Source organism: Temnothorax americanus, unplaced genomic scaffold, assembly GCF_048541705.1.
Source record: "Temnothorax americanus isolate GAGA-0224 unplaced genomic scaffold, ASM4854170v1 Scaffold1, whole genome shotgun sequence".
NCBI lineage: Eukaryota > Metazoa > Arthropoda > Insecta > Hymenoptera > Formicidae > Temnothorax > Temnothorax americanus.
Genome location: NW_027509230.1, coordinates 127,649 through 153,816, shown reverse-complemented (window position 1 = coordinate 153,816; position 26,168 = coordinate 127,649). Strand labels below are relative to the sequence as shown.

The following is a 26,168-nucleotide window of genomic DNA, read 5'->3' as shown; positions in this document are numbered from 1 at the left end:
GCAAAGTAATTCTCATGTCGACATTATTTTGTGATGAAACGTAGGTTGGCCGACGATTCGAGAAACGACGGACTCAATTCCAAGCGGCATAGACACGATGACTTGGACTTGCAGGACGACGTATTCAGTGACTTCTACATCTTGCCGCCGACGCCACGTTTGCTCTCGCACATCGATGAGATTCAGCCAGAACCAGCGTCGCATCACAACGGCAATCACCATCTGGACTTCCCGGAGGACCGCCTGAGCAGTGGCGTGGCTGACGTGCGGTCGAACGGCACGATCATCAGCACGAGCACCTCCGCAATGACTAACGGCAACGGCGTCGATAGCACGAGCTGCCATTCCATGCTCTTCCCCGTCGTCGGAGACCTCGACGACGCGAGCGTGCAACTCTCGAGATCGGGAACCGATATGATGGAAGTGACCGACGTCGATCCCGATCGGCTTTGCGACTTTTCCAGATTCGCCGACTCGGCAAAGACGCTGGAGGAACGACTGGCCGAGCTGCAATCCTTGGACGAGCATTTTGATCTCACCAAGTTCGAGCGCAACAACAACCAGAGTTGCGGCCGCGCCTTCCATGACATACAGACCTTCCACAGTCTGGTGCCGGGCCTGGAAACCTAGACGGCGATATCGTGTCTCGAGCCAACGGTGTTACGGAACGCCAATGGCGACGGTGATGCCGACTTTGCGGCACACAGAATCGCCTTGACGAGGAGTCGAGCGTGTGAACCCATCGTTCGCCTTATCCTCGTAGCTTATCCACATGCGTCCGTAGATGAAAACCGCGTGCGTCGAACGATGCCGATGCGTAAAGTACTATGAAACATTTCTTACCGTGGGCAAACAGATGGGCAAAATTTTCTATCTTGGATAGCGTGCTATTTATATATTAACATTAGACTCGCGACATAAGTTTTAAAACAACTTGCAAAAAGAATTTAGAGATATCCAATTTTTACTTTAAACGGTTGAACTACAAAACGTTACATTTTGACGACAAAAAGTTACATTTCAAAATGGGACGAAAATAACATATCTGCCGTCTTAATGCTCATGAGATTTAAAAATGCAGTCGATTTGTTATTAACATCCTGAATTCAACGTTGGAATTGCAATTGAAAGTTTCAGCTTCATTTTTTACTTTAAAGATTCAAATTTGTATATTTTAGTTACTACGTGGATTTTTTTTGTGGTAAATATATGGTAGAACACCATTATATGTATATATACGATATTTCGGTCATATCATGTATCGTCTGCAAGTCTGACTCATGCTGGTAATAATCTACTTACGGCACTGACTCAATATTCAACGCGTATCCACGCGAGATATTCAATAATACAGTGAACGTCATTCTTAAATTTTTGTTCAGCAATAATCTTAGTAAGAACATTTTTTCTTAGTTAACGATTTACATACATAGAGAGAGAGAGAGAGAGAGAGAGAGAGAGAGAGAGAGAGAGAGAGAGAGAGAGAGAATCATGTGTACCTTTTCAATTTTCAATATTATATAAAGGTGAGACCAGCGATTAAAAGCTTGTCAATAAAAATAAATTATAAAGAAAGTATCAGTAGTTTACAAATTATTTTTGTAAATTCTTGTATTTGTATTCTTGTAAACATTTGTCTTTTTATACTAATATGCTAATATCGCAAAATCGAGAATTTGTAACTGATTTTGTAACGCGACTTTACGTTGGCAGGCATAATTGCTGGCTTTGCTCTTTAGATGCCGCGCTTGATCTACTTATGCGACAATATCAAATCTATTTAAAGTTGATGGTTGATAAACGATGGATTTTAGCCAACTCGGTATATACAATCATTTTAATTCTTTTCTTTTATAACATAAGAGTATATCTTCCTTTACTAGCAATTGTTTTTTTTTTTTTTTTTCATGGAATAATTTCTCTCTCTCTCTCTCTCTCTCTACTTTCTATTTTATTTTATAAATATCTATCTTAAATTTTTTTTTTTTTTTTTACTTTTTTTGTAAATCGTTATAAATTTAGTTGAAAATATGTAGTTATAATATATATGATTTTTCTGAATTTACCACTGTCGACGCCGCGAATGGCAAGCGAACTTGTACACGCAATCATGAGTCACGTGCCGATGTTCTTGCTGGCTCCTTGTCCTCCGCATCATCCGCCCGATCTTGCCCGCGGCCTGAATCACGAAGCACTTCGCAGTGCCGAAGCATCTTGGAGACATACGCGTCTGCATACTATTCTCCACCGACACAAACTTTTTCGGTACCGATGCAATCTTCGGCTCGACACTCGCAAAGCGCGCGCGTATATACACACATTGTTTGTACATACACAGATAGATTTTTAATAACATGTTAAGGATATAGGATGAATTACATCGAGAGAGATAGCACACCGAGGTAGAACTATGAACGCGCGTGGAAAGCAGCTTAGCGCCAATATAATTTGAAACTTGGCAAACGTTTCGGACTCGGACATCGGATGTAACATTGAAGATTAAGGTATTCCTTTCACGGAGGAGCGTATTTTGTAGGCGCTTAAGCAGGGCCTCAGCAAACTCTTGTATATTGCATTAAACTTATATCAAATCAAATTATAATTGATTATTATGTTTAATTATAAGAAAAAAGTGGAAATTTTATGTGTATTTAGAAATTTTTCATTTTTTGGTAAATTTTACTGTCAGAACAATATGGCAACGCTGCGCTTTTCAGGGCGCCGCGTGTAAAATGTGAAGTTGATAACAAAAGTGTCAATGTATGTAAGTGTCACGTTCATTAATCAAAGAATATTGTGAAATTTTCTTTTTATCAAAGAGAGATTTTATATAATAGTAATGAGTGATAAGAAACATAAAGTGAGGAGTAATGTGGGCAAAAATAAGGGACACGTTGTGAAAATAAAAGTTGATAATAAACCGTACGTGATGAACTGAAGTGTGACATGAGCGCACAGCTTGCAGCGTTGGCAAATAATTCCTTGAAAGTCGCCATTAAAATATTCATCTATAAACCACATTTCAAGTCAACTTTTAACATAAATATTTTGTTTAAATATTCGGTGACTCAGTATTTTTATCGGCACTATCGAAAGTGTAGAGTTTAGCGAATATGTGTGTGTAGCGCAGTTAATATTTAATATCTTAACATATTTGTGTGTGATAAACAAATTATTACATTGAAATGTGGAAAATAGACTTTTTCGATAACGTCACATATAAAATATCGAATTTTTAAAGTCATAATTTTTCTTTATATGTTCGGTAATGTGGTTTAATTTTTTTTGGCGTAAAGATATGCATTTTAATTTTTTCGTACCAAAAAATCAGTTAATTCTTAAGACTTTGGTGTCATGAAAGAAATACCTTAAAACATCTCTTTTCGGTGTTTTTTTTTTTTTTTTTTTTTTTCGCAAATGTATGTTGCTACGACTGTCTTTTGCCGCTATTTTGAATTGTTGTTATTCAAAGACGAGACATGAACGTGCATAATTTCTGACGTACATAAAAAAAATGGCATTAAGCTTTCCATGCGATTTTTTTCTCCGCGTTGCGTTCGAGAATATTGCTCTACAGCGACTTCTCTCCGATTAACTATTATATGTAGAAAACTTGCATCTTTGCAATGCAGTTTTCTCTGTGGAAAAATTTGAAATTTAGTATTGTTATCAATATAAATTTCGGCACTCTCTCAAATGTGAATGACTGTTTTTAAACGGTGGTTCTACGTGCGGTGCAATTTATTCCAGAGCAATTCTCCGAAGATCGTCTTGTAAGCGACGAAAGACAACACGCTATCGCGTAACACCACAACGAGCCTCAGCTGTTGTTGTATATACGTTATTGTATCATTTTTGTTAATGATATTTCTTTATATTCGAGGAGTAGACACCTTAATAAGCAATAGCTGTACTCCCTACTGATGCTTTCTTCCCTCCCTCTCTCTCTCTCCCTCCTTTCCTCTTCCTCCCTTCCTCTCCCTCCTCTCTCTCTCTCTCCTACGGAGAATCATCTTGTATACTTACATACATACATATATTATTATTGGAGTTAAAGTTGAACGAAATGGAGAAATCACAGAATTTGATATCCGCTAATCTATTATAAAATCAGTGACAAAATTCAGACATGGGAGGAAAATTCCAATTTCCTACTTTCCGCAAACGATAACGTCGAATTTTATGTCCTTCGAGTGTTTTAGTTTAGCGTATATTGTAACAGGCACGTTATAAATTTGATTTTCAATGGCCGTACATTTGATCGTCATTTTTATCATGGAGGTTCTTTCTTCTCTTTAGTTAAAACGTTGCGTTTAGTGTGATGGGGTCTGGTGAAGGAGAAGGAGAATAGTGGCGATCAACGCGGAAGCTCATCGAGAAGTGACTATCGCGATTTTACTAGAGAAAAATTTTGTATTTATCGCACAAGAATATATATTTTGTTATTTTATTATCGACCAGTGCTAGATGAAGCATCTTAAATTTAATTATTGTTAATATTTTTTACTCTTAACGTTTTTTTTTTTCCAAAATTGAACTTTGATTTAGCTTTATATTAAGAAAGCGTTTATATTATTTGTGTATATGTACGAACTGTACGAAGCATTAATGCCGTCTAATGCGCCTTGACATTCAAGAAACGTCTTTTTTTTTTTTTTACTGGGAGCTGTGATAATATACTTAACTGCTTCATTACGCAAAATAACGGAAGGAATAGTTGAATCATACATCATAAAGTCTCTTTGAGAATGCAGACGCACTGGACGACATTAACGTTTCCGATTATACGTACCATACATTGAAGATAGCTGAATCATCATGTCGAGCAACAAAGTATCTTTACGAATCTTTCACGAGGAGCTCTTGACGGATTTTGCATAGTGCAATGTCTTCATTTCTGGTGTATTTGCCAATTTGTTTTTTTTTTTTTTCACGATAATTTTTATCGGCGATTTCTACGAAACTCAGAAACTATAATACCGTGTTTCAATGTTCAATTGCTCTGCTCGTGCCGCATACATACGAATACTAACTTTCGTTATACGTTTACGTTACGAAATTGTTCAATATCACGAAACGATATACTCAAACCGATGAACGCGATGTCGCGGCACCCTGTGCGACATTCTTCCACGCCCGCGACACAAGCCGCAACCGATTGTATTATCTTTTCAACTTTTTCAAGTAGCGCACGAAGAAAGACCTACCGATTTATTACGGTTACCGATTGGCTACGTACGCGCGCAACCATCGTTCGTTGATGGTCCATCGCGTCGGCAAGCATACAATCCTCTTTTTCTCTAACTTATTTATCCTTCACAAAAGTGCTAAAAGGAATTGGATAATGTTTCGGAATGATTTGTCTCCCATATACATGTCGCTTCTGCCATCGAATCGCAAGCATCTTGTCAAGTTCGAAGAATCTTTACTTTTATCACGAGAAGCATCTGACGTGTATCAAGTGTTTCTAGCGCGAAAGTCGCAGTCGCTATCTAGAAATAAAATCTAGATTTTTTTCGAGAGTAAAAGATTCCTACGTATATGTTTATATATATATATATATATATATATATATATACATATATATATATATATTTTTTTTAGAGATGTATACATATCGATTATATATAGGATACTGCCCGCATTACGAAACCGAAACGAATTTTGCCGTACAGTCCAGCCATCCCTGTTATTAACGATATTATTTTCGACAATTCGATATTTTTCAAATATCATAACTGAAAAGAAGGAAATATCTTGGAAAAAGCAGAGGAAGCACTATGTGGGTAGAGACAATTCCGTGGCAAAGTCTGAACGCAAACGCACAGACAGATCCAAACTTCCTTCAAACGCCTGGGCCACGTTTCTGGAAAAAATGTGTACAATGTGCATATAGGTAACGGGTAAGAATCCATGTGTATAGCTCTCCCGACACCTCGTCGCTAAAAACACGGCTCACGGCGTTTACTTGTAAATAGTCGCCTTAGCACTACTAAGATAATTAGACATGTATAAAGTTTCATACGTTGTTTAGGTTTCTAGTGTCAGTTATATCCGAAATCAGTTACCAACTATATGAACAAATTGCAAATAAACAACAATTGTAAAAGCAACAACCGCTGTCTGTTCGATTTCCTCCTCGTTTTCCTCGGTCTCCTCCGGTCTCCTCGTTCGCAAGCAACAATGATCAAGATGAGAAACAATGACAAGATTATATTATATTATATTATACATTGTTTATTTATCGTTATATAATTATCATCATGTACATTATATATGTAAATCGCAATGGCAGTGGTAATGAAATGGGAGGCTCCACACTTTTTGATGGCTTTCTTGTTCTTTTTATTATTTTTTTATTGAGATTTGCGAATATACACACACCCGCGCGCGCGCGCGCGCTCACACACAGTATATATGTGTGTGCATATATATATATATATATATATATATATATATATATATATATATATATATATACATACATACATATATATACATGCATACATACACACATACATAAAGGATGAAGAATTAATGGTATAATAACTATTACGCTTAAAAACTAAATAAACAAAAGATTATCATACTAGCGTTAACGTGCGTGTTAATTTAAATAACGTAATAGTAACACCGCGCCTGTGTTATGTGTGTTATGTGTATGTGTTGTGTGTGTGAGCGTGTGCGTGTGTGTGCGTGTGTGTGTGTGCGCGTGTGTGAGCATGGACGCGCGTCAAGATGAGAGCTCGGACACACAGACAAAGTCCCCTGGTTCCTCCCCTTCGTTCTGTTTTATTATCTCAACATTCGGTGCGCCTCTCACGATCCTACTTATAGGTCCCACCGAACTCTTTCCGCTTTTCTTCTCTCGATCGACGTTACCGCGAATAAAATTAGAATAAAAAAGATTTCTCTTAAGAAGCGGAAATCGCTCTCGTTCGCTTGCCAGTACTTTATCACTTGGCATTCTTGTGTCGTTCGAGATCGTCTTTATTTAATCGAACGGGGGACAGTTGACGATGACTCTCGTTAAGGCCCGATACCGAAATATCGGATGTCGTCGACTGCGACGGCCGGCAATGTGATTTAGATCGCTCGCGCGACAATGATACATTTACGAATCTATAATTCGCACTTATCACACTCGTAACAACAACTACAAGAATTCCAATTGCAACTTCAAAGAACTAGGTAGAAACGATTAAAAGAACGTATATATAAAATCAATCGCCGGGATGAGACGCAAGTACATACGAAAATATCGCGATAATTCTCATTATCTAAAATAATCTTCTTCTTATATAAAAATACGACGATAGATCTTAATCGTGCTACTAGTCAAAAGTCGCCCTATCGTAACAATGATAGATAGATCTTAATTACCATTAACTTATACTTTAGCAATCGAATCGAATCGATCCGAGCCCGAGCCCGATGAAAATTGCCATTGCATACAAATGTGCTCGTATACATCCTTACGTCGAAGAATGATAGTTCCTAATCTTTTGAAGAATCCTATTATTTAAAAAGAAGGCTTCGGTCGCGCGCAAAGAGCGAACGATCGAAACGAGGCACATCGTGGTCGCGCAAAAACACTATCAAACCCCGTTCTGCGTTACAAGTGTTGTGCGTTTCATTCACATCTATCGCGGGCGATTCCCCCGCGCGACATCGTGACAAACACCGCGCGTTTGCTTTAATCTTCGACTCGATAAACCGGATAAACGATCGAGTTGACGCGTCACGCGATTACGTCCAGTTGAATCCAAAATCGCTATTAGTCTACATTCTACAATATATATATATATATATATATATATTTCGCACGCCATACATCTTATAATTCATTCATCGAGATACCTAACGCAAACATAAATCTACAAGTCCCCTATTATGGATCGCTGCGCTCCATAATTGTTGTCCCATCCATTGTTGTCCCACTTGTTGGATGTCGAAACAAGTCATCTGAAGTCTAGACTGATTGTGAGAGACCAGTGGTCTATGTTCGATACCCTTTGAATATTTCCTAATATTTATGAAAGAGCGTGAGAGAAAAACATGCGAGGGTAAGCCTACGTGTGCCAGGTACTCGATGAAAGATTAAGAATAAAGGGTTAAACGTTGGTTGAACTTTGTTTCTTCAACTTCAAGAGGTTGAAAAAAAATAAACATTAAATCGAGAGTCTCAGCTAACTAAAATTAATCCTCGCTTCTAAGTTTCTAAAAAGGATCGATGAATGAATCGAATCGTTGCTTTCGACCCGATCTCGAACGACTTGGCTCAAATTAATTTTCTTATTTTCCGCCTAACTCAATCGAGCTCGGTCGACCGAGAGTAGAGAACCAAGTATCGGAAAGAGAGGCACGCGAAGAGACATGAGGGAGTGCGTTTTCGCGATTCGTCAATTCGCTTCGGTCGTCAAGAGAGACAAGAGGGACGCGAGCCGCGCGCGTGCGTCGTCCCTCCCTCGGCATGTCTCCGACGTCTAAAAACGTGTAATAAAATGTCATCGGCCTCGAGAGACCTGACACCTGCCTAAAAAATTTAATTGTAAGTGCGCGTTCGTATTGCTTTTTCTTTCTTTCTTTCTTTTTCTCGACTGCGCGCGCGGCGATTTATCTCTCTTGTGTTTTATATCTTTACGCACTAATAAAATATCACCTTTCTGAAAAATATTCTCGGTCATGCACGCACACGCAAACAACACCGAAACATTTTGCGTGACGCGACGTCCTCTCCGTCTTCCATCACATTCGCTTTTGCACTCGCAGTTTTCCTCGAGATCCGCTCTCGTTATCAAGGCCGCGATATTTTTACTCTTTCACTTTTTTCGTGACGAAAGCACGAAAGCACGAAAGGATGAAAGCGCGAAAGCGGAGCAATTCTAAATTCCATTCGGACTATAAGAAACGTGCGTAAAGAATAAGAATATCTCCCCCCCCTTCCTCATTTCTCTTTCTCTGCGTATGCCAAAAACGTGTCGCCGAAAAGTTGTGTCCATCTAGGCGTGAATCGGCTAGCTTTCACATCCAATCGTTTACGGCCAACGTACCTCGTCACCAAAAAAGTGAAATAATCGATCGACGAGTGGATGAAGCTGTTGCTATCGTGAGCGCGATGCGCGATCGCGAATGTCGCGATCGGGATCAATTTTTTAACGCGTCAGTCACATTTGAGCAAACTCGTTGTATTTTTGCAATATTGCAAATAATTTCCTTCGCAGAAAAAACTAACCAGAATATAATTAACAATGTTACAAATAATATGTCATTATAAAATAATTTTACACGTGCCTCTATTCCTACAAAAATTTGCATTGTATGTACACACACGCACGCATGCGCTCACGCACGCTCGCTCACACACACACACAATTGCTCATCTCACTCATCGTTCGTTAACGAGCAGCTTCTCTTTTCACCTTTAAAACATATCTTCCGTTTAATCCTGATATGACTCGTGGTCTATGCCCTATGCAATCACGTATCTCGCAATGAACAATCGAGACAACGCGAAATATAGCATCACCTTCATCCATTCGCATTATTTTTACAACTTTTCCTCGCAAGGGTAAGATCAACCTTAGACATTCTCGGGACGTTCGTTGACTCTTGGGCGACACGATGCCGATCGGGGGTGTGGATCACGTGAAATCTGGATCAATTGCATGGATACTTGAGCAATCGAGATCGAACAGACAGACTAGCAATTAGTACTATCACTTTGCCTATAAATAGAGAGAAAAGAAATTGATTTAATTGTCATTCACGCGCAACCGAAAGACTTCTCTCTTCAGATCAGAAAGTTCAGGGTCTGAAAACTACTTTTTCCATTCCTAAATCAACCAAAGATTTAACAATGGTCGTTGCCTATCGGATTTAACAAAATTACGATAGGAAAATTTGTTATCGACAAGTCCCGCGAGTAATTTTCACATCTCATCTCTTAATGTGGATGTTACAAGTTTGATAATAAATTGTTCATCACTTCATCAATCAATGATTATCACTAGACCGATGCCAGGGCAATCAGTCAGGGCAGCCAAGAGTCAAAATCGTCCATTTTACATGCTTTTACAATAATTACGCTTTCTGCCGCCAGAAAAATAGAACTCTTAAAACTTAAACTCAGTTCTTGTTCGTTCGCGATCTGCAAATTCTTTCTCCTTCGTCGCGCCGCGCCGCGACGCACCGTGTGGAGTGTGCCGTGAGTATAATGAAATAATGAAATGCGCGTGCAAATGGCGAGAGTAAATTCATATCGATGAATTATTGAGCATTCCAAGTAAATAACTGTTTAGAATTATTGCAATTTAAAATCATCGTCACAACGATGACCGATAATGTAATTCTCCCTCGATGGCACGCTTTCAACAAAAATTTATTCTTGCTAGATGAATCGATGAACGATAAAAAATTTTACAAAAAAGTATACGTGCAATTAAGTATAGGAAAGTTTTGTCATACTTCTCAAAACCTGATTTAATATAACACACAATTGTAAACTTTTCTCAACAATAATTATTTCTCTTTATGTTCCGCTCACTTTCGTGAAACTTGATAAAAATTGTTAAGGATCGCGTACGTGCTCGCATTAATATTTCGCCAATATTTTGCAAGACATTATAAGGTAATGCGCTGCGTATTTTGAAAGAAAAATTATGTATATCAAAAAATTAGAAATTAACGCTACACACGAGGTCCGTTTTTTCTGCATTAAAAATAAATACAAACTTACACGTACTGCCTATGGTAATCTAAATCTCCTAATCGTAATCTAAATCGGGATTATTTATGGCAATAATAAATCTTAAATATTAACATGTGATATTTTATCGGTTTGAGTTTATCCAGATATCAAACAGACTGAAAAACAATTTCAATAATCAAAGAGCGGATCTATATAAAATAAAAAGAGAAAATAAGAATTGTTGAACGCAAGAAAAAATCACTGCGATCCATTGATGATTTTCTCACTAATAACAAATTGCAAGCTTAACCATTGAAAGCTCATCAATTATAAGAATGATGAAAAAAAATTGAAATAGACACGTATAGGTGATTCGATATCAATTATTCCATTTCCATATCCATATATGTGTGTCGTTTGTACATTATATATACGTATATTGATGTGTGTGTATATGTATTTTCTTTTTATTTCTTTTTGCGACACACTCCATCACGACTATTTGCGATTTCGGAAACATCTCTGCACAATATAACAATATTTATATTCATCATCACTATATTGCTAGTGATTTGCCTTTTTTTTTCTTTAGTTCGATATACATATATTCATATATGTATAGGTATATCAAAAATATCCTTAGTAAAATAGAATAACGTAGGTATCGTCACACGTATTTTTCTTTATATTATAGTGTATTATGTCTGCTATTATATATATATATATATATATATATATATATATATATATATATATATGTACCATATTTATAAAGAATTCTTTATTTATAACGTAGTGTCATATATATATATATATATATATATATATATATATATAAAATTAATATACATATATAATATACCTGTGTTTTTATTAGTACATTCGCACGCATTTACGCGTGCATTTATTAAATGTGTTTGTGTTTTACACATGAGTGTGAATCCACGAGTGCACGCCAAGTATGTGTGTATACGCGTTGATTACGCATATTGAATATTTTTGCGGTAAAATGGATACTTTGTTTCGCGTATTTATACTTGCCTAGAGTATATCTACACACACACACACACACACACACACACACACACACACACACACACACACACACACACACACACACACACACACACACACACACACACACAGTTCTTCAATTTATAAAAGAATATCTGTACATTGGAGCAGAAGGAATTGTTTTCTCAGCAGATACAAGATTCTCTCGCACAGAATTGTTTTTACGATTTTTATGATAATGTAATATATATAACGTTGGACGTATCATTACCGATTCGATTAACAAACAGTGACATCATAGAGTTGTAAAATAGTACAAGTATATTCAAAAATAACATTTAACATTATCAGAAACACTCGTACAAGTATCATATAAGATAATAAATCTTGATTGCCAATAGTTAGATTAGTTAGAATAATGTTAGAATAAATTGGTTGTCTCGTATTATAACTAAACTTGCAAGTAGTTGAACAGTAAGATAATCCATAATAGCAATGATTATTATAATTATTGTACAAGGGGTCCCCTATTTTAAAGTTTACAATGTTATATCTCGGGAACCGATGATTTTATTGAAAAATGTTTCAGACAAAAGTTGTATGGTTTGGAGGGGGACACATGAATTCGATGCGAGTTTTCAAGAAATTTTAAAGGCGACTAATTTCTTAAGTAATGGTTGGTTTCTTTCTTGAGATAAAAGTTGTAGATTTTGTCGAGACGTTTTCAAAACACTATTATAAAGTTCACTTTCGTTAATGATTTCCTGAGATATTTTAAATTTTGTTATAATATTTATTAATATAGAATATGAAATATGTCGCGAAGAGTATTTTCATGTCATTCATGTTGTCATGTTTTAATGACTTTACTTTCATTACTTTCATACGTAGAATAATGAAAAGAATCGATTGTTGAAAAAAAAATCATTTCAAAAATTCCGATTGGATTTTATACACATTTAATTTTGCAAAATTGCAAATATAAAAATTATTAGATATTATTATCCGAAAAAATAATATCATTATTCTTCTTATTATTCTATAAATAAAAGTATTAAGGTAAAGTCATTGAAAAGTGAATACTTTACGATATTTCATATATTAAAATATCTCAGAAAATTCTTTATTAAAAACAGCTTTATTATAGTGTTTTGAAAACGTTTCGACAAGATCTACAACTTTTATCTCAAAGAAAAAATCAAGTTTCATTAAAGAAATTAGTCGCCTTTGAAATTTCTAGAAAACGACATCTATATACGATACGACTCACATCGGAATCATGTGTCCCCCTCTAAACCATACAACTTTTGTATGAAACATTTTTCAATAAAATCTTCGATTCTCGAAATACAGCACTGTAAACTTTAAAATAGGACACCCTGTATATAATTACGTACGTTTGATTAATGACACAATGCGTGTGCATGATCTGAAAAATCCCTTGGGGATTTTGAAAATGTAAACAAACATATAAATAAATTCTCATCTGTGATCCAAGCGCAAATAGAAAAACACATCATCAAATTTGGCAAGCGTATTGAAACTTTTTGATATTTCTATTTAGATAAACAAATATATGAATAAAACAATAGAACAATTGCAACAATGACAGACAATAATGATTGGAGTACTAATAATTTGTACTAGTAATTATAATAAATATTTCTTATAATACAAAAGACATAACTATTTAACACGTTATTACCGATGGTTTTTCTCGCTATTTTTTGCATAATGCGAATGAAAAGGTTTCTACCGAGTTTGATATGAACAGTGCGAAGAGAATCTCGCATGTGTGTAGCAGGAAGATGGGATGGAGTGGGATGGAGTGGAACGGAGTGGAGTGGAGTCAAGTGGCGTGGCGTGGCGTGGCGTGGCGTGGCGTGATGATAATGCGCGTTGAATGTCAAATATCGAATAATAGATGTACGCAAGAAGAAACACAGGAAATAAGAAAATCCTCGCAGTCTCACGCGCAACATCTCGATCGTCGATTATTCTTACCGTCCGATCGTCCGCAATCAAACTCTACAAATGAGTTGGATGCTTCAACTCTATCATAATCGTTTTTTCATTATGGATCGATTAAAAATTAAAATAATGTACTATCGGTCTATATGTACAATGCGCATTAATGATAGTAACGTAATAAATAAGCTCAATAAGAATGTTAAATCTATACTCACTTTGCATGTATTCGACTCCCTTAACAGCTTAACACTTTGAATTAAACCCCCCTCTCTCTCTCTCTCTCTCCCTCCCCCTCCCTAAATTAACTGTTATTTAATTATTTACGATCTTGTCATTACGCTCCTAAAGGTCGAGCAGGCCATTATCATATAATGTACATTTGTTCGAGTCGTTCTCGCAAACGCCCAAAAAGATTTTTACGTAGATAAAATATAGTGACTTGCACAGTGTGCAAGCACAATATCGCTGGTATACGATTGCCGCGCAACCATGTCCAATTCTCTCTTTAGACGCGATAAGAGGAACGAACTACCGATAACAATCATTCAACCGGACAAGATTCGATATATATTTTCCTTGCACTCTTTTTCTCCCTACCACCCATCTCCCTTTTCAAAAAAATAGGTATGTTCGATATGTCGAGCAAGAAAAAATCAAGAAGTAAGCAAGTTGAGTAAAATGATCTTTACAATTTAAATCCTTTCGCGTGATAAATCGTAAAGGAGTCTATTCATCTACCTAATACATACATTTCTTATTACGCTTCTAATTAACTAAATATAAAGAAAAAAGGAAAAGACGTAAGCTGTACATGTTTGAATTAAAATCGACGCAATGCTGTTAAAATAATGAATTCTTTCTACGTGTGTGTAGAACATATGACAAATCGATGGTATTAGCCGGTGGTAAGAAAGTGATCTCTCGTGAGAAAAGATCGAGTAAAGATATAAAATTTTCTGATTGCGTAAAGATCTATTTTTTTTTTCTTTTCAATCGATTAATCTTTGAGAAGACATTTTCAATACGGAAACACATGCGCGTCTATTTGATTGTATCTGAAAATAGTTACAAGCGACAGTTGGCGGTCCAACGAGAGGCTTCTGCTTAGGGAATTATCTTGGGAGCTTTTCGGCAAGCGACACAAGTCGACGCAAGTGTCGTTTTGTCTTTGTTACTCATTGCCAAAGAAAAGAAAGATAAAACGACGTTTGCGTCGACTTGTTCCGTCTAGTCGAAAAGCTCCCCTTGTTGATTACGGTGCCCTACACCTTCTGTAATACAGGACATTCTGAAGTCCGTAAACTTTGTGAATTTATTCCGCTCGTATTGTCACTGTAAGCTTCGGCCATCATCGATCTTTCTTCATGAAAGCTCACTCTACAGATTGTACCAATATTCACTAGAGACTCGCGAGGTACGTACGAGGTACCTACGGTATGTACCGCATTGAGAGAATCCGAATCTCATATGCATAATTACGTAATAAATAACGGTTTCCCGCCTACCTCCTGTCATTTTAGGCACTTTCCGTGGAAACAGCATTGTTAAACACGTTTTTCGTTAATGCATTTTATAGCGAAACTTTGGTTGTTAATATATGTATAATATCGTTAGAATCAAAGAGTGTCTCAATTTGCTCGAATTATCCTACTAATCTATTTACAAGTTTATGATCACGATCGATGCAACAAGTATATATAAATCGCTATAGTTTGTCTCGTCTTAATCATAAGGTAAAATCAATGTGTGTTTTTGAGCGTTCAGGCTCGGTAAGTGCATATCGCGATGCGCTCACATAAGGCAGAAATTGCTCTCAGAGCACTGACCATAATCGTCATTATCATCTTGCTTCGTTTTGGCGGCAATTTCGAGATTTGATCGATATCAACGCGTAAAAAAGCGTACAAGTAAAACCTTGTACAATCTTCCATCGATCTTTTATCCTCACCGCACTGCGTTTTCTCCTTTAAGAGAAAAAGAAACGAAGAAAAAAAAAAAGAAATTGCTCCGTACACAACGTCTACTTACATCTCTCATTCTCACTTTTCAACAGATCTCGTGACGGTTTGCGGTATTACCGTCAAAGATTTCGGGATTTTCGGCAAAATCGGAATCGGCGTGTTCGTCGACGACGTCGGCTTGGTTGTCACCTGGATCGACTTGGGCAAATTGAGGTTGTGAAGGATATTTTGACCGGTTGTCGAACTGTTTTCATTCGCGCAAGTAGCAGTACGCGTAATGTCGCATATCAGTGGTTCAAAGTCACCACGGCTTTGACGACTCAACATCTCTTGCTGCATTAGCAAGTGCCTCTGAAACTGCTGGTTGTGGCCGGAAACAGCAATCTGCGTCTTCTGATATTGCGATCTGATGCTTCCGCTAGTTGGCGACCCGTTGTTCGTGCCGGCAATAGGTCTGTCATTTAATTTCTGCCGTTTGTACGTTTGCATTCGCTTCATGTCCGACTCGCTCAATTGAAACACCTTGCCGCCGCTGCCGTAAACGGAGGATAAAACCTGGCCGTCTCTCCGCTTTACACCGCCACCACCGTTTGTCGTCACGGCAGTACCGCCACTGCCACTGCCACTGCCACTACCACTGTTATTACCACTGCTACTGCCGTTGCCGTTGCCGTTGCCATTGCCACTGACATTATTACCGCTGCCGCTAGTAGACGGCAGACTCAATCGTTGCAAACTTGGAGGCGATTTTTTTATAATTGACACCCCCGAGTTGAGTTTGAGCATCCGCGGCGAGTTCACTTTCGCCGAATGCGATGACGACGCATTGCCGCTGCCGTTAGTCGACAATCTGGATATCAAACTCGTGCCGGGCACGGACAGTCTATCTTTCTCCAACACGTAGCCGCCGCTCAAACGGCGCGGATTACTGTACTCCGTCGCAATCGGTTCCATTATAGGTTCATCCATTTTCTCCGGACCTTCGTATGATATCAGTCTGTTTTGCACCGATGTAGAGTAGTTGATTGCATTCCGCGAGGCGTTTGGCGCCAATATCAGATCGCCGGCTCTGTAATACTTTTCCAGAAGGATCAAGTGCCGCAGAAAGGAGCTTTGATTGCCGTACGGTCGCTGTAACTGTTGCCAAAGATGCTTGGTCTCGCGATCATACTGGATCATCGTCGCACACTTCTCCCATCCTTGCGGCGTGACTTCGCGCACATTCTGAAACTCAATGTTTACGTGAAGATTCATCTCCTCCTCGCCCGGGAAAAGCGTACGTACGCTTATGGAGGGATTTGCACCGAGTCTCTGCACCACAGGCGTTATGTCATTGCTGTTATTATTGTTATTGTTACTACTGAGCCTCGATCTCTTTGGCAATCGTGTCAAGGTAACCTCGTCCATCCCGAGTGTCATCCCATTCGCCACCACACCGTCGCACAAAGAGGAGATCGACGTGCCCGGCGGATATGCATGCATATCGAGCATCTTGCGCTTTTTCAGGTTTTCCATGGTGCCCTCGAGATATTGAGCACCCATACTGACATTTTCATCGTTGACCGACCTGGGAGCGCGACTCTCGTTACCCATTTCGGAGCTGCATTCCGTCGTACTCTCATTCTTGTTCGGTTCCGGTGTCGACTTCTCCGACGTACCGCTCGTGCGTTCCGGAGACTTGGAGTTTACACTTTTGGACTGTAAATTCTTGATGCTCTTCTTGCTCTTCCGGTCCTTGATCTGACTCGCTTGATTCACCTGTTGGGATGAATCGTCGTCTTCGTCATCAATCACGTCAATTCCGAGATTATGCAGAATCCTGTATGACGAAAGGCATCATCATTAGTTCTTTCCGTTTCTTCTCGGTCAAGTTTATTTAACCCCACATTAATCGCGTGGTTTTTTTTTATTTTATTTTTTATTAAAATTATTCAAAAGTTTTTCCTTACTTTTTTGAAACAATTTGCTGCGTTCAAACGATAAAAAGATTTTACTTTGTAAATTTGATAGATTTTTGAGGGCCGAGATGTATCTTACACTACACGCGAGTGATGTAGGGTTAATCTTTATATTCGCCACATAAGTGGAGATTAACTTAGAGATCATAAACGCTTAGCCTGTATACTCACCGCTTTCGATAACTCTTGCAAAAGCTCCTGTGATTCACACTCATATTGTCGACCTCCCTGTACTTGAGTTGCAGCTGTGCGAAGTAACGACATAGTTTGCACACGAATGTGCCGACTGCTAGTAAAACGGGAATTCCTTGCGGGTCGAGCAGGTGATTCAAGTCGTCGATTTCTGCGTTAGTCAGCGGGTAAGTGTGTTGTCGAGTGAGTCGGCGCTTGCAGAGCGCGCACGTCAAGAAGCGTCCAACCTTCTCGTAATGATTAACGCAGAATGACATCGTGGTGTGTTGACTTGAATCCCAGTCTATGTCGACCTGCAACAATATTTCTCGTGTGCATGCACAAACGACACGTCATTTACCGCCACACCAACATCCCTAGATACGTAAGCAATCGAGTTACAAATATTAACCTGATTCTGAAGGCCAGGTCTTATCTTGAGCAACCAACGGCGTTTAGCATGATGCCGCGCAGGATCACGACATTCGCGAGCTGAGCACTTTGCCATCATCAATTGTCTATGTTGTTTCTGCGGCTTTTGCTGCATGTTTGTCGGGCTAGTGTTCGCCTAAAGAAGCAAGATTTTAGGTAAGTTTTCAGTCAGAAATATCGGAATTAATTATACATCTAATTATTTTGTGGTACAAAGTGTATATGGAGGGGTTAAAGCCATAGTGGTGTAAGTCACTTTTTTTAACCTATCGAGTTAAGTTCATAAATGCAGTCTACACATGCAGATGTTGAAAAAAAAAGAAAAAAGTGGTCAAAAAAATTGACTTACACCACTATGGCTTTAACCCCTCCATATATACATATAAATAAATAACGATCCGTAAATTACAGATACCATCATCATTATCATCGAAAATGACCAAACCTTTCTATCAACATGACGATAGCACGCGTCACACAGACATGAATCTTTTGTAAGATGTCTCTCTATGTTCAAAATCTTTTTGCGCCTCTCATCAGATTTTATTTGGGCTAGATGCATTGGCGTGTCCAAAGAACCAAACTTTCCAAAGCAGTAGCAACATACGTCGGCGCACACGCGCCCAGGATGTATAGAAAAAGATGACGATTTCTCTGGAATAACAAGCGACTGACGATCCTTGGGCGTAGTTTCCTCATTATCGTCATCTACGATAGTAAAATTGACGAGTTAGATAATATAATGTTTTGTCGAATGTCGCATCTCGACGTAAAACTTTTCTTCTAATTTAACGAACAATTTAATGTGAACACGGAGATATTAGTAAAGACGCAAAAGTTAAAAGTTAGCTGGTAACTTTTAATTCAAAAAGCAAACAGCGTGAAAAATTGGCACATGCATTGTTATAAAAAATATCAGTGGAGTGAGTATAAAGTTTTTGGAACTAGTGGTCTGTAAAACAAGTGTTGCACAATATTCCATATCAGATCGTAGAGAGAGAACGAAATATGGTCGCATTTCAGTTAAACCATATACCATGTAAATATATAAGATATCTTGTGTAACGCATATTGCATTCTTTTAATTGCCTTAAGCATATAGCAAGTAACTTTAAAGATAATGAAAGAAAAAAAAGTCAGGAGAACGTGACTAGAAGTTAACGATTTTTATTATCGATTAATCTCTAAAATATCCGAAATGGAAATGTGAATCATCACTCGTTAAACTGCACTAGCCTAATTGATCATCAGCTTAAAATAAAAAAAAAAAGTGAAATTTTCGGAAAGAGGTAACTAGGGAAAAAGTAAGTGAGATTATCAATTTAGTTATTCCCGCAACCAGGATTACCGCAAGAATGTCTGTGGTTAGTAGTGAACTTTCGGTTCGCACCAGAGCTGCTATCTCCCAAACCACTGGTTCCAAACTGAAAAAAAAAAAAAGAAACAAAATATAATTGGATTGATAAAAAATATATCAAATTATAACTCATTAGCTCTTAATATTCAATACCCGCGTATTATCCTCAACTTTTCCTTTAAATTCTCGTCTTTTACGCATGCAGCGTTGAAGCGAAAGTCTCTAAATTCATTGACCGCATTATGAAGCGCACGTCCTGGCACGTACACGGAAATTATAAAGATAAATTTCTAAAAATGTGACATATAGATTGCACACTAGAAATGACTTGCTCCTGAATCAATAATTAAGTACAATCGATGTCATGAATTCTAAAGATCAATCAAAGAAACAAAAATGGCTAAAGAAAAATCAAAAGAGAATAAAAGAAAAAAAAAGACAAGTATGACGAGAAAAATTCGTATGCTAAGCAAATGAGTTAAATTTTCTATCGAGCAAGCGAGAATTTCGATTTTGAGTCTCACCTCCTTTTGAATGGTGTAAAATTCGGGTAAATCACCCTCTCCGTCTCCACGTCCCTGCTGCTTGAGAACCATTTTCAACGGAGATCGCGATCCTCTCTTGTCCTTGTCCTTCTCCTTTTGCGATACTCTGATGATCGTCTTCAAAGTACCTGTGGATGACGACTGTTCCTTTTTCGTCTTTTGCTGATTTTGTCTCTTTGCCGCCTCCTCCAGAGACTCGAGTCCCAATAATCGCAAAATTGACTCTTTCCTCTCTTTGTCTTCAGGCGTTTCCAGAATCTTTGGCGTGCCGCTGTTGAACGATTCACTGGATGTGGACGTCTCGTCGGAATCCTTGTGCACGAGCTCCGGTGTCTTGAGAGTCTTGCGTTCGTTTTCCAGCATACTGTCTATATTGTCAATCGTCTGTTGCGACACATGATTCTCGGATAGGTTTCGCGAGAGTTGTCGTTTCTCGCTCTTGCCGCCGGTCTTAGCGCCAACGATCGTTATGTCGTTTTCCGATTTGCTGCGCAAATTAGAATCTTTGTCGACCTTATCCAATCCACCTTGCTCGAAGAATCCACGAAAGCTGTCCGTGCGGTCGACGCTGACGCTGACGCTGACGTTGATGCTGGCGCTGGCGCTGGACCTGGCACTGGCGCTTGCACTGGCGTTGGCACCAACGCTGCCGTACTTGCTTAAGAATGATCTGTTGTTCTCGTTGATTTTAGCAACCTCGTTGTCCAGCAGGGTCTCTTCTTTGTTTTGCTGGTCGGATCTTCGCAGATCTCGCTTGACACGCTTGGTTTTAGAGCTGCCGGGCACGTGCGACACGTCCTCTTTGCGTTTTTTCACCTCTCTACAGCGACGGCTACGAGCTTGAGGCTCGAGTTCGTTGACATCCACGTCGTTGCTGTTTAATGAGTCATTTCCATCTTCCGTGTTCGGAAAACTTTCGACACTAGCGATACCATCGACCGAGCTCTGTATTACCTCATCGGTGTCGTTCTGTAGACCGGAAATCTGCGTTTTTTGAATCGCATTAACTTCCTCCATCTTGACTTTTGCGTTGTCGGCGTATTCTCGGTTGCGAGATGCGGCTTGCCTGTTTTCAATTTTCCTCTGCTTATCGCGAGTTCTCAACACCCTCCTGTTTTCCTCGTTAACAAGTTTCCGCTCATCAGGACTTTTACCGTCCGAGGATTTATTGATTTGATCGGCCATTAGAGCAGCTTCATCGTGTCCTGACGTTTGCTCCGAGATATTCTCAGTCATGTTTGACGTAACGCTAGATTTGTTTAATTCTTTACTATTATTACCGTGCTCGAGCTCCGTAGTTTCATCGTTCAGTCGATCAGAGGTGCACTGTACAGACGGAGAATCTACGCTATTCAAATCACAGTTCAGAGCACGTGGTACATGTAGCAAGTTATTGTTAACTTTTGAACGCCTTACGCTTTGCGCCGTCTTACAAGGCACATCGCTCTCTCGTAACATTTCAGTTGTGTCTTCAGTAGACTTGCCACCTACGTAACTTTTGCACGGTGTCTCAGTTGCGTCATCGACAGGTGGTCCTAATGGCGTAGAATTGTCATCGCAGCAAGCAGATGCTTCCTGATTACTTGTACTTGGAATTTCCCGCTCCTTATCCGGTATCTTGGTATCAGAAATAATATCCTTACTTTGTATCGCGTCGCTTGTAGCATTTGGTAATGGTTTGGCAGACTGGTCTTCCGCTACTAATCTTTCTACTTCACGAGATATACTTTCCAATGTTTCTGACTCTTCTGAATTATCCATTACGTTGAAAGAGATTTCAGTTTCCGATCCCGTTGTTTCTCTGGTTTGTATAGGTCCTTCCGTCAATCTCTCCTCCGCTTGCTCAGGAGACATCGATGCGGATACCGATAAAGCCACAGCATTGTCATCCGAAAGCTGATCCTCTGAAATTGTTTCTTCGCTCGTAGACTTTTGTATATCCGCTAAAACATCCTCCACGTTATCCGATTTATTTGGGACCGTTTTATTTGGTGTTCTATTCGATTTCCTCGTCTCGTTATTGCTGACACTGTCCGAACATTTATCATTGATTCTCAAAGACTTTCTCGTAATCTTTTTATTTTCGTCCAATGTCTTTGACTCGTTACCACTGACGTTGACTAAGGCGCCGCTGGCTGTACTACAACCAACGTTCTTCTCTTCCGGTTCAACCATATTCTTGTAAGATTGTTGCGTAGCGCTATTATTATTTATATTACACGTAGATTCGCAAGTGCTATGTACATCATTAATTATGTCGTTATCGGAGGCCTCGTTCTCTTGGACGTTCCGCGAATGTGTCTCCGCTTCCCCAATATCAAACTTGACTAGTTTCTCTTCGATCTCTTTGGCAGTATCGGCCACTCTTGGTATTGCATTTTCTGTATTATCTGACGTGATTTCATTTCTCGTAACGGTGGGCTTATCCTCATCGGTACCGTCTTCCAATCCCATCTTTTGAGACTCCGTACTGAGTGGGGCGACAATTTCTTCGATCTTGGGCACGTCAAAATTTTTACTTAATCCAAGACCTTTCTCCGGGCCAAAGATCCTGTTTTCAATAGATTTTGCAATATTTAATTTAATGTCTTCAATCATTTGATCTATATCCGATTTTGAATTACCGTCCGATTTATCTGCGCCGTAAAAAGAATTGACCGTTTTCTTCACGTCTACGTTTAAACTACTTCTACGACCTTTAGATTTGTCTGTAAATTTGGCTAAAATATTATCTTTCTTCACTTGCTCCAAATTATTGAGTTTCTTCGAATCTTCTTGCGCTTCGGTACCTAACCTGGGCGCTACTCGCGCGTCTTCAGTTTTAACATCGTCGTCTCTCGTTGCTTCGCACTCGACAGTTTTAGCTTTCGTTTTGGAACGCAGAATCGGCCCGGTCTCGCCTGTCCTGTCTGCGCGATCGCCGTTATTGTTGTTCTCTATTCCCGATCCAGTCTCAATGTCCTCGTTAAAATTAGACGCTCCATCCTTGGAACAAACCTCCTCTTTGTTCGATGCTACAATACTTAGAGATTCATTACAACCAGGATCCGAGAAGCAAGAGTCGATATTTATATTACAATCCGAGATATGTTCCAACAGATGATCCGTGACAACAGTCCCATCCGAATTGAGCCTGTGCCGCTTTTTCGAATCGTTATCCGCGGACGTTCCCAAATCTGACAATTGACGCTGCTTTCCATTTCGCAAGCTCCTTTGAGACATTTGATCGATATAGCCGACTTTCGACCTTTTTCTCAACTGAATGGCGTTTTGAAAATGAAATCCTTGATCCGTCTCTATAGACTCTCCGTCCGATGTAACTTTAACGTCATCGTCAGGCTCTTTCTTCATCTCGATATCGCAAGCAATATTTTCCTCCACCAACATTTTCTTACTCCTCGTCACCTTTCCTTCAGTCTTGTCCGTAACGCTTTCGGAGTCGCTCAACATCGAGGCAATGACTCGATCTATAGTAAGATCAATAGAATTCTTGTTGTCCAAAGCCGCTTTTGGAAATTTTTCAACGCTAAGATTGTTTCTCGCACCACTACCGCAATCTAATTCCTTGCCGGTGCTCTTCCGACTTTTCCCTGCACTCGTCGCGCCCTTGCCGTCAGCCTCCGTAACTTTAACGAGACCGGTACTATTCTTCTTCAAGTTTGTCAATTTGACCGTTTTGGCACTCTTGGACAAAGAATCAGGACTCTCGGTCGTTTTTCCTTTTCTGCCAAGTTTCGGACTGACTTTAGCGCTAGATGACGTAGCTAGAACGGCGGCCTCTTCCTTACTTTGACCGTCGGATTTGGTCTTTTTGGTCCTGAGATTACTCTTGGCACTTTTACTCGGTGTCTCGGTAGTTGCCTTGCCTTCGTTGTCCCCGTTGTTCGCCTGATTTTCTGAAAATTTCGGAGCGATATCGGCTGCCCTGACGGTCGATTCCTCCGGCTGCCTAACTTTCTTCGCACCCTTGGCACCCTTCTTCGCGTAAGGAGCTCGTAAGTAAGCTATCCTGGGTATATCCTTGTCGGTCACTTTCCTGCTAACCTTGGACTTGACGAGATTTGCCTTGGCTGCTCTTAGATTCTGTTTGCGTTTCAGATTTTTAAGGGCATTCCTACGCGGCAAGCTCGCTTCTAGTTTAACAGGAAGTTGACTACCTGTCGCTACCGTATCAAATATTTCTTGCGCAAGTTGCTGCTGCTGCTGCTGCTGCTGCTGCTGCTGCTGCTGCTGCTTTATATTCGGCAATGCCTTGCCTTTCTTACTCTTGACCTCATTGGATAGCAAGACGGGATCGTTATTCGCCTTCTGTTTCGATTTGGAAGGCGCTAAGGGTTTCTTTTCCCTGGATGCCATCTCACTTCCACCCACATTGGGCTCCTGTAACGTCATTCATATTTTCTAAACAGCTGTCTCTCTCGACTCATCGTCTAAATATTACAACGCAACGTATTACGGCAACCGTTACACGATCGTCGGAACGTTATTAAGAAACGATCGCGAGAAAGCTTTCCGAGCTCGAGAGAAGAAAGCTTGGAGCACAAAAGACTCGACGGTGAACGGTACAAGATATAAGTACGTACGCGAAGAAACTACCGAAATATCTGACATTTGTAAATATCCATGAAAAGATGGACTAGGATGTAAAAGTAAAATGGCGAGTCAACATCCACGTTTTGCAACGACAAGGAGTCGTAGGTCGTAGCTCGCGTTCGCGTTCGGATACCATTTCGCGCGGTGCGAAACGCACGATTTGGCGAAGCACGGTCGAGGATCGAGGGGCCGCGAGAGGCAGGCATCGAGCATTGGGAGAGCGCATCTCTCGTCGCGAAAGGGCGACGGGGAGCGAAGACAAATTGCCGCACGGAGCACGGAGTCTCAAGTCACGAATCGCGAGGCGAAGAGAGCCAGAGAGAGAGAGAGAGAGAGAGATAGCGAGCGGGGTGGATAGATGCGGCCCTGGCGACCAGAAAAATTACGTGACAAACTTTGCGTTAGCACACGGATGCACGGAGCGCCTCAGCCTCGCTCGCTCGCTCGCTCGCCGCTCCGTCGCGCCGCTCGCGGTACCGCGACTGAAATATTTCGCGCGATATCTCGGCTCGCGGCCAGCCGATCGCGACGATTCCGCGTTTGCGAGAATGCGCACGTCACGCGCTAACTATCGAGCCGAGAAATCGGCTCGGGCCTCTCCGGGAAAGCGACGAAATCGTCGCGACAAACCGTCGGGAAAAAATCGCCACGAATAAACAAAAGGTCGGCGCTCGACTCGGGCTCGGGCAGTCGGGAGTCGGGCTTTCGAGATCGCGACGCGACGCGACGCGACGCGACGCACGCGACGGGACGCGGCAGGCCCGCGGCGACGGCCGATCGTCGGCTCCCTCGCGACCCTCGTGACGCTTAGAACTTACCTTGGGGATCGAAAATCCTGCCGTAGGTCCGTGGTGATCGCGAGAGAACGCGGGCAGCAATCGGCAATCCCCGTGGAAAAGACAGTCCCGTTGCAGGGTGTCCAGTGTCTATGCGCCGTCCCAGTCGCACCGTGTCCCGGCTACCGCCACCTGACGGCCGTGGCGCACGGCTTCTCCCAGGAGCATAGCAGCATAGTCCGTTCGCGATAACGAGGCGCCGCGCCGCGCCGTCAAGTGCGCGAAGCGTTGCTCGCGAATCTCGCGATTCGCGATGCTCTAAGGCTTTGCTCGCGTGAATCGCACCTGGCACCTGAGCGGTTTCACCGCCCGGTCGCGCCACGCCGAGCCGGCTCCTGAATCGATGCGAGTTTAAAGCTTAAAAAGAGCACGCGCACTGCCGCGAGCGTCGCTACGCCGGGTGTTGAGAGCGAGAGAGTAACGATAACGACAACCACTAGCTGCGTTGCGTTCTCACTTCGCCTCACCTCACCACACCACTCCGCACTTGACTTTGCCTCACTCTCACCTCACCTCACCTCACCTCACCTCACTTTATCCCGATTCCCGCTGGCTGCGTCGCTGCGCCTTGAGCCTTGAGCTCCGTCCGCACCGCTACGTCCGCTACTCGGAACTCGGAACGTTAGGGAACGGCACGGCG

The 26,168-nt window shown here is 40.6% G+C and overlaps 2 protein-coding genes across 12 annotated transcripts in view; one reads left to right on the top strand and one right to left on the bottom strand.

Moving 5' to 3' along the window:
* LOC143896999 (uncharacterized) overlaps positions 1 to 6,472 on the top strand; it is a 105,171-nt gene extending 98,699 nt beyond the window's left edge. For all 4 annotated transcript variants that reach the window (XM_077405276.1, XM_077405282.1, XM_077405292.1 and 1 more), the window contains one exon: positions 45 to 6,472. In XM_077405276.1, the coding sequence (XP_077261402.1) occupies positions 45 to 630 (586 nt within the window). In that variant the 3' untranslated portion in view covers positions 631 to 6,472. The remainder of the gene's footprint in view (positions 1 to 44) is intronic.
* Positions 6,445 to 26,165, bottom strand: East (enhanced adult sensory threshold). 8 transcript variants are annotated; one of them, XR_013256777.1, is made up of 7 exons: positions 20,079 to 24,491; positions 19,546 to 19,621; positions 18,643 to 18,905; positions 18,178 to 18,333; positions 17,766 to 18,079; positions 11,783 to 17,455; positions 6,445 to 11,742 (listed from the first exon to the last, which is right to left on the bottom strand). XR_013256777.1 is itself a non-coding variant. In XM_077404973.1 (7 exons), the coding sequence occupies exons 2-7, from the start codon at positions 24,453 to 24,455 to the stop codon at positions 15,715 to 15,717; spliced, it is 6,927 nt and encodes a 2,308-aa protein (XP_077261099.1). In that variant the 5' UTR covers positions 24,456 to 24,479; positions 25,511 to 26,165; the 3' UTR covers positions 6,445 to 15,714. The 8 variants fall into 8 exon arrangements, 3 of the variants coding, with proteins under 3 accessions (XP_077261099.1, XP_077261075.1, XP_077261108.1); XR_013256778.1 differs by having other exon boundaries at positions 11,791 to 17,455; XR_013256776.1 differs by having other exon boundaries at positions 11,797 to 17,455.
* Positions 26,166 to 26,168: the final 3 nt, after the last annotated feature.

What these genes read in the sequence shown, in the direction of transcription:
- East (XM_077404949.1), bottom strand. Translation starts at nt 24,491, where the DNA reads ATGACGTTACAGGAGCCCAATGTGGGTGGAAGTGAGATGGCATCCAGG. An exon ending in TAACCACAGACATTCTTGCG is followed by an intron (nt 18,906 to 19,545) that starts GTAATCCTGGTT and finishes TTACTATCGTAG; the next exon opens with ATGACGATAATGAGGAAACT. An exon ending in TGCAAGAGTTATCGAAAGCG is followed by an intron (nt 17,456 to 17,765) that starts GTGAGTATACAG and finishes TTCGTCATACAG; the next exon opens with GATTCTGCATAATCTCGGAA.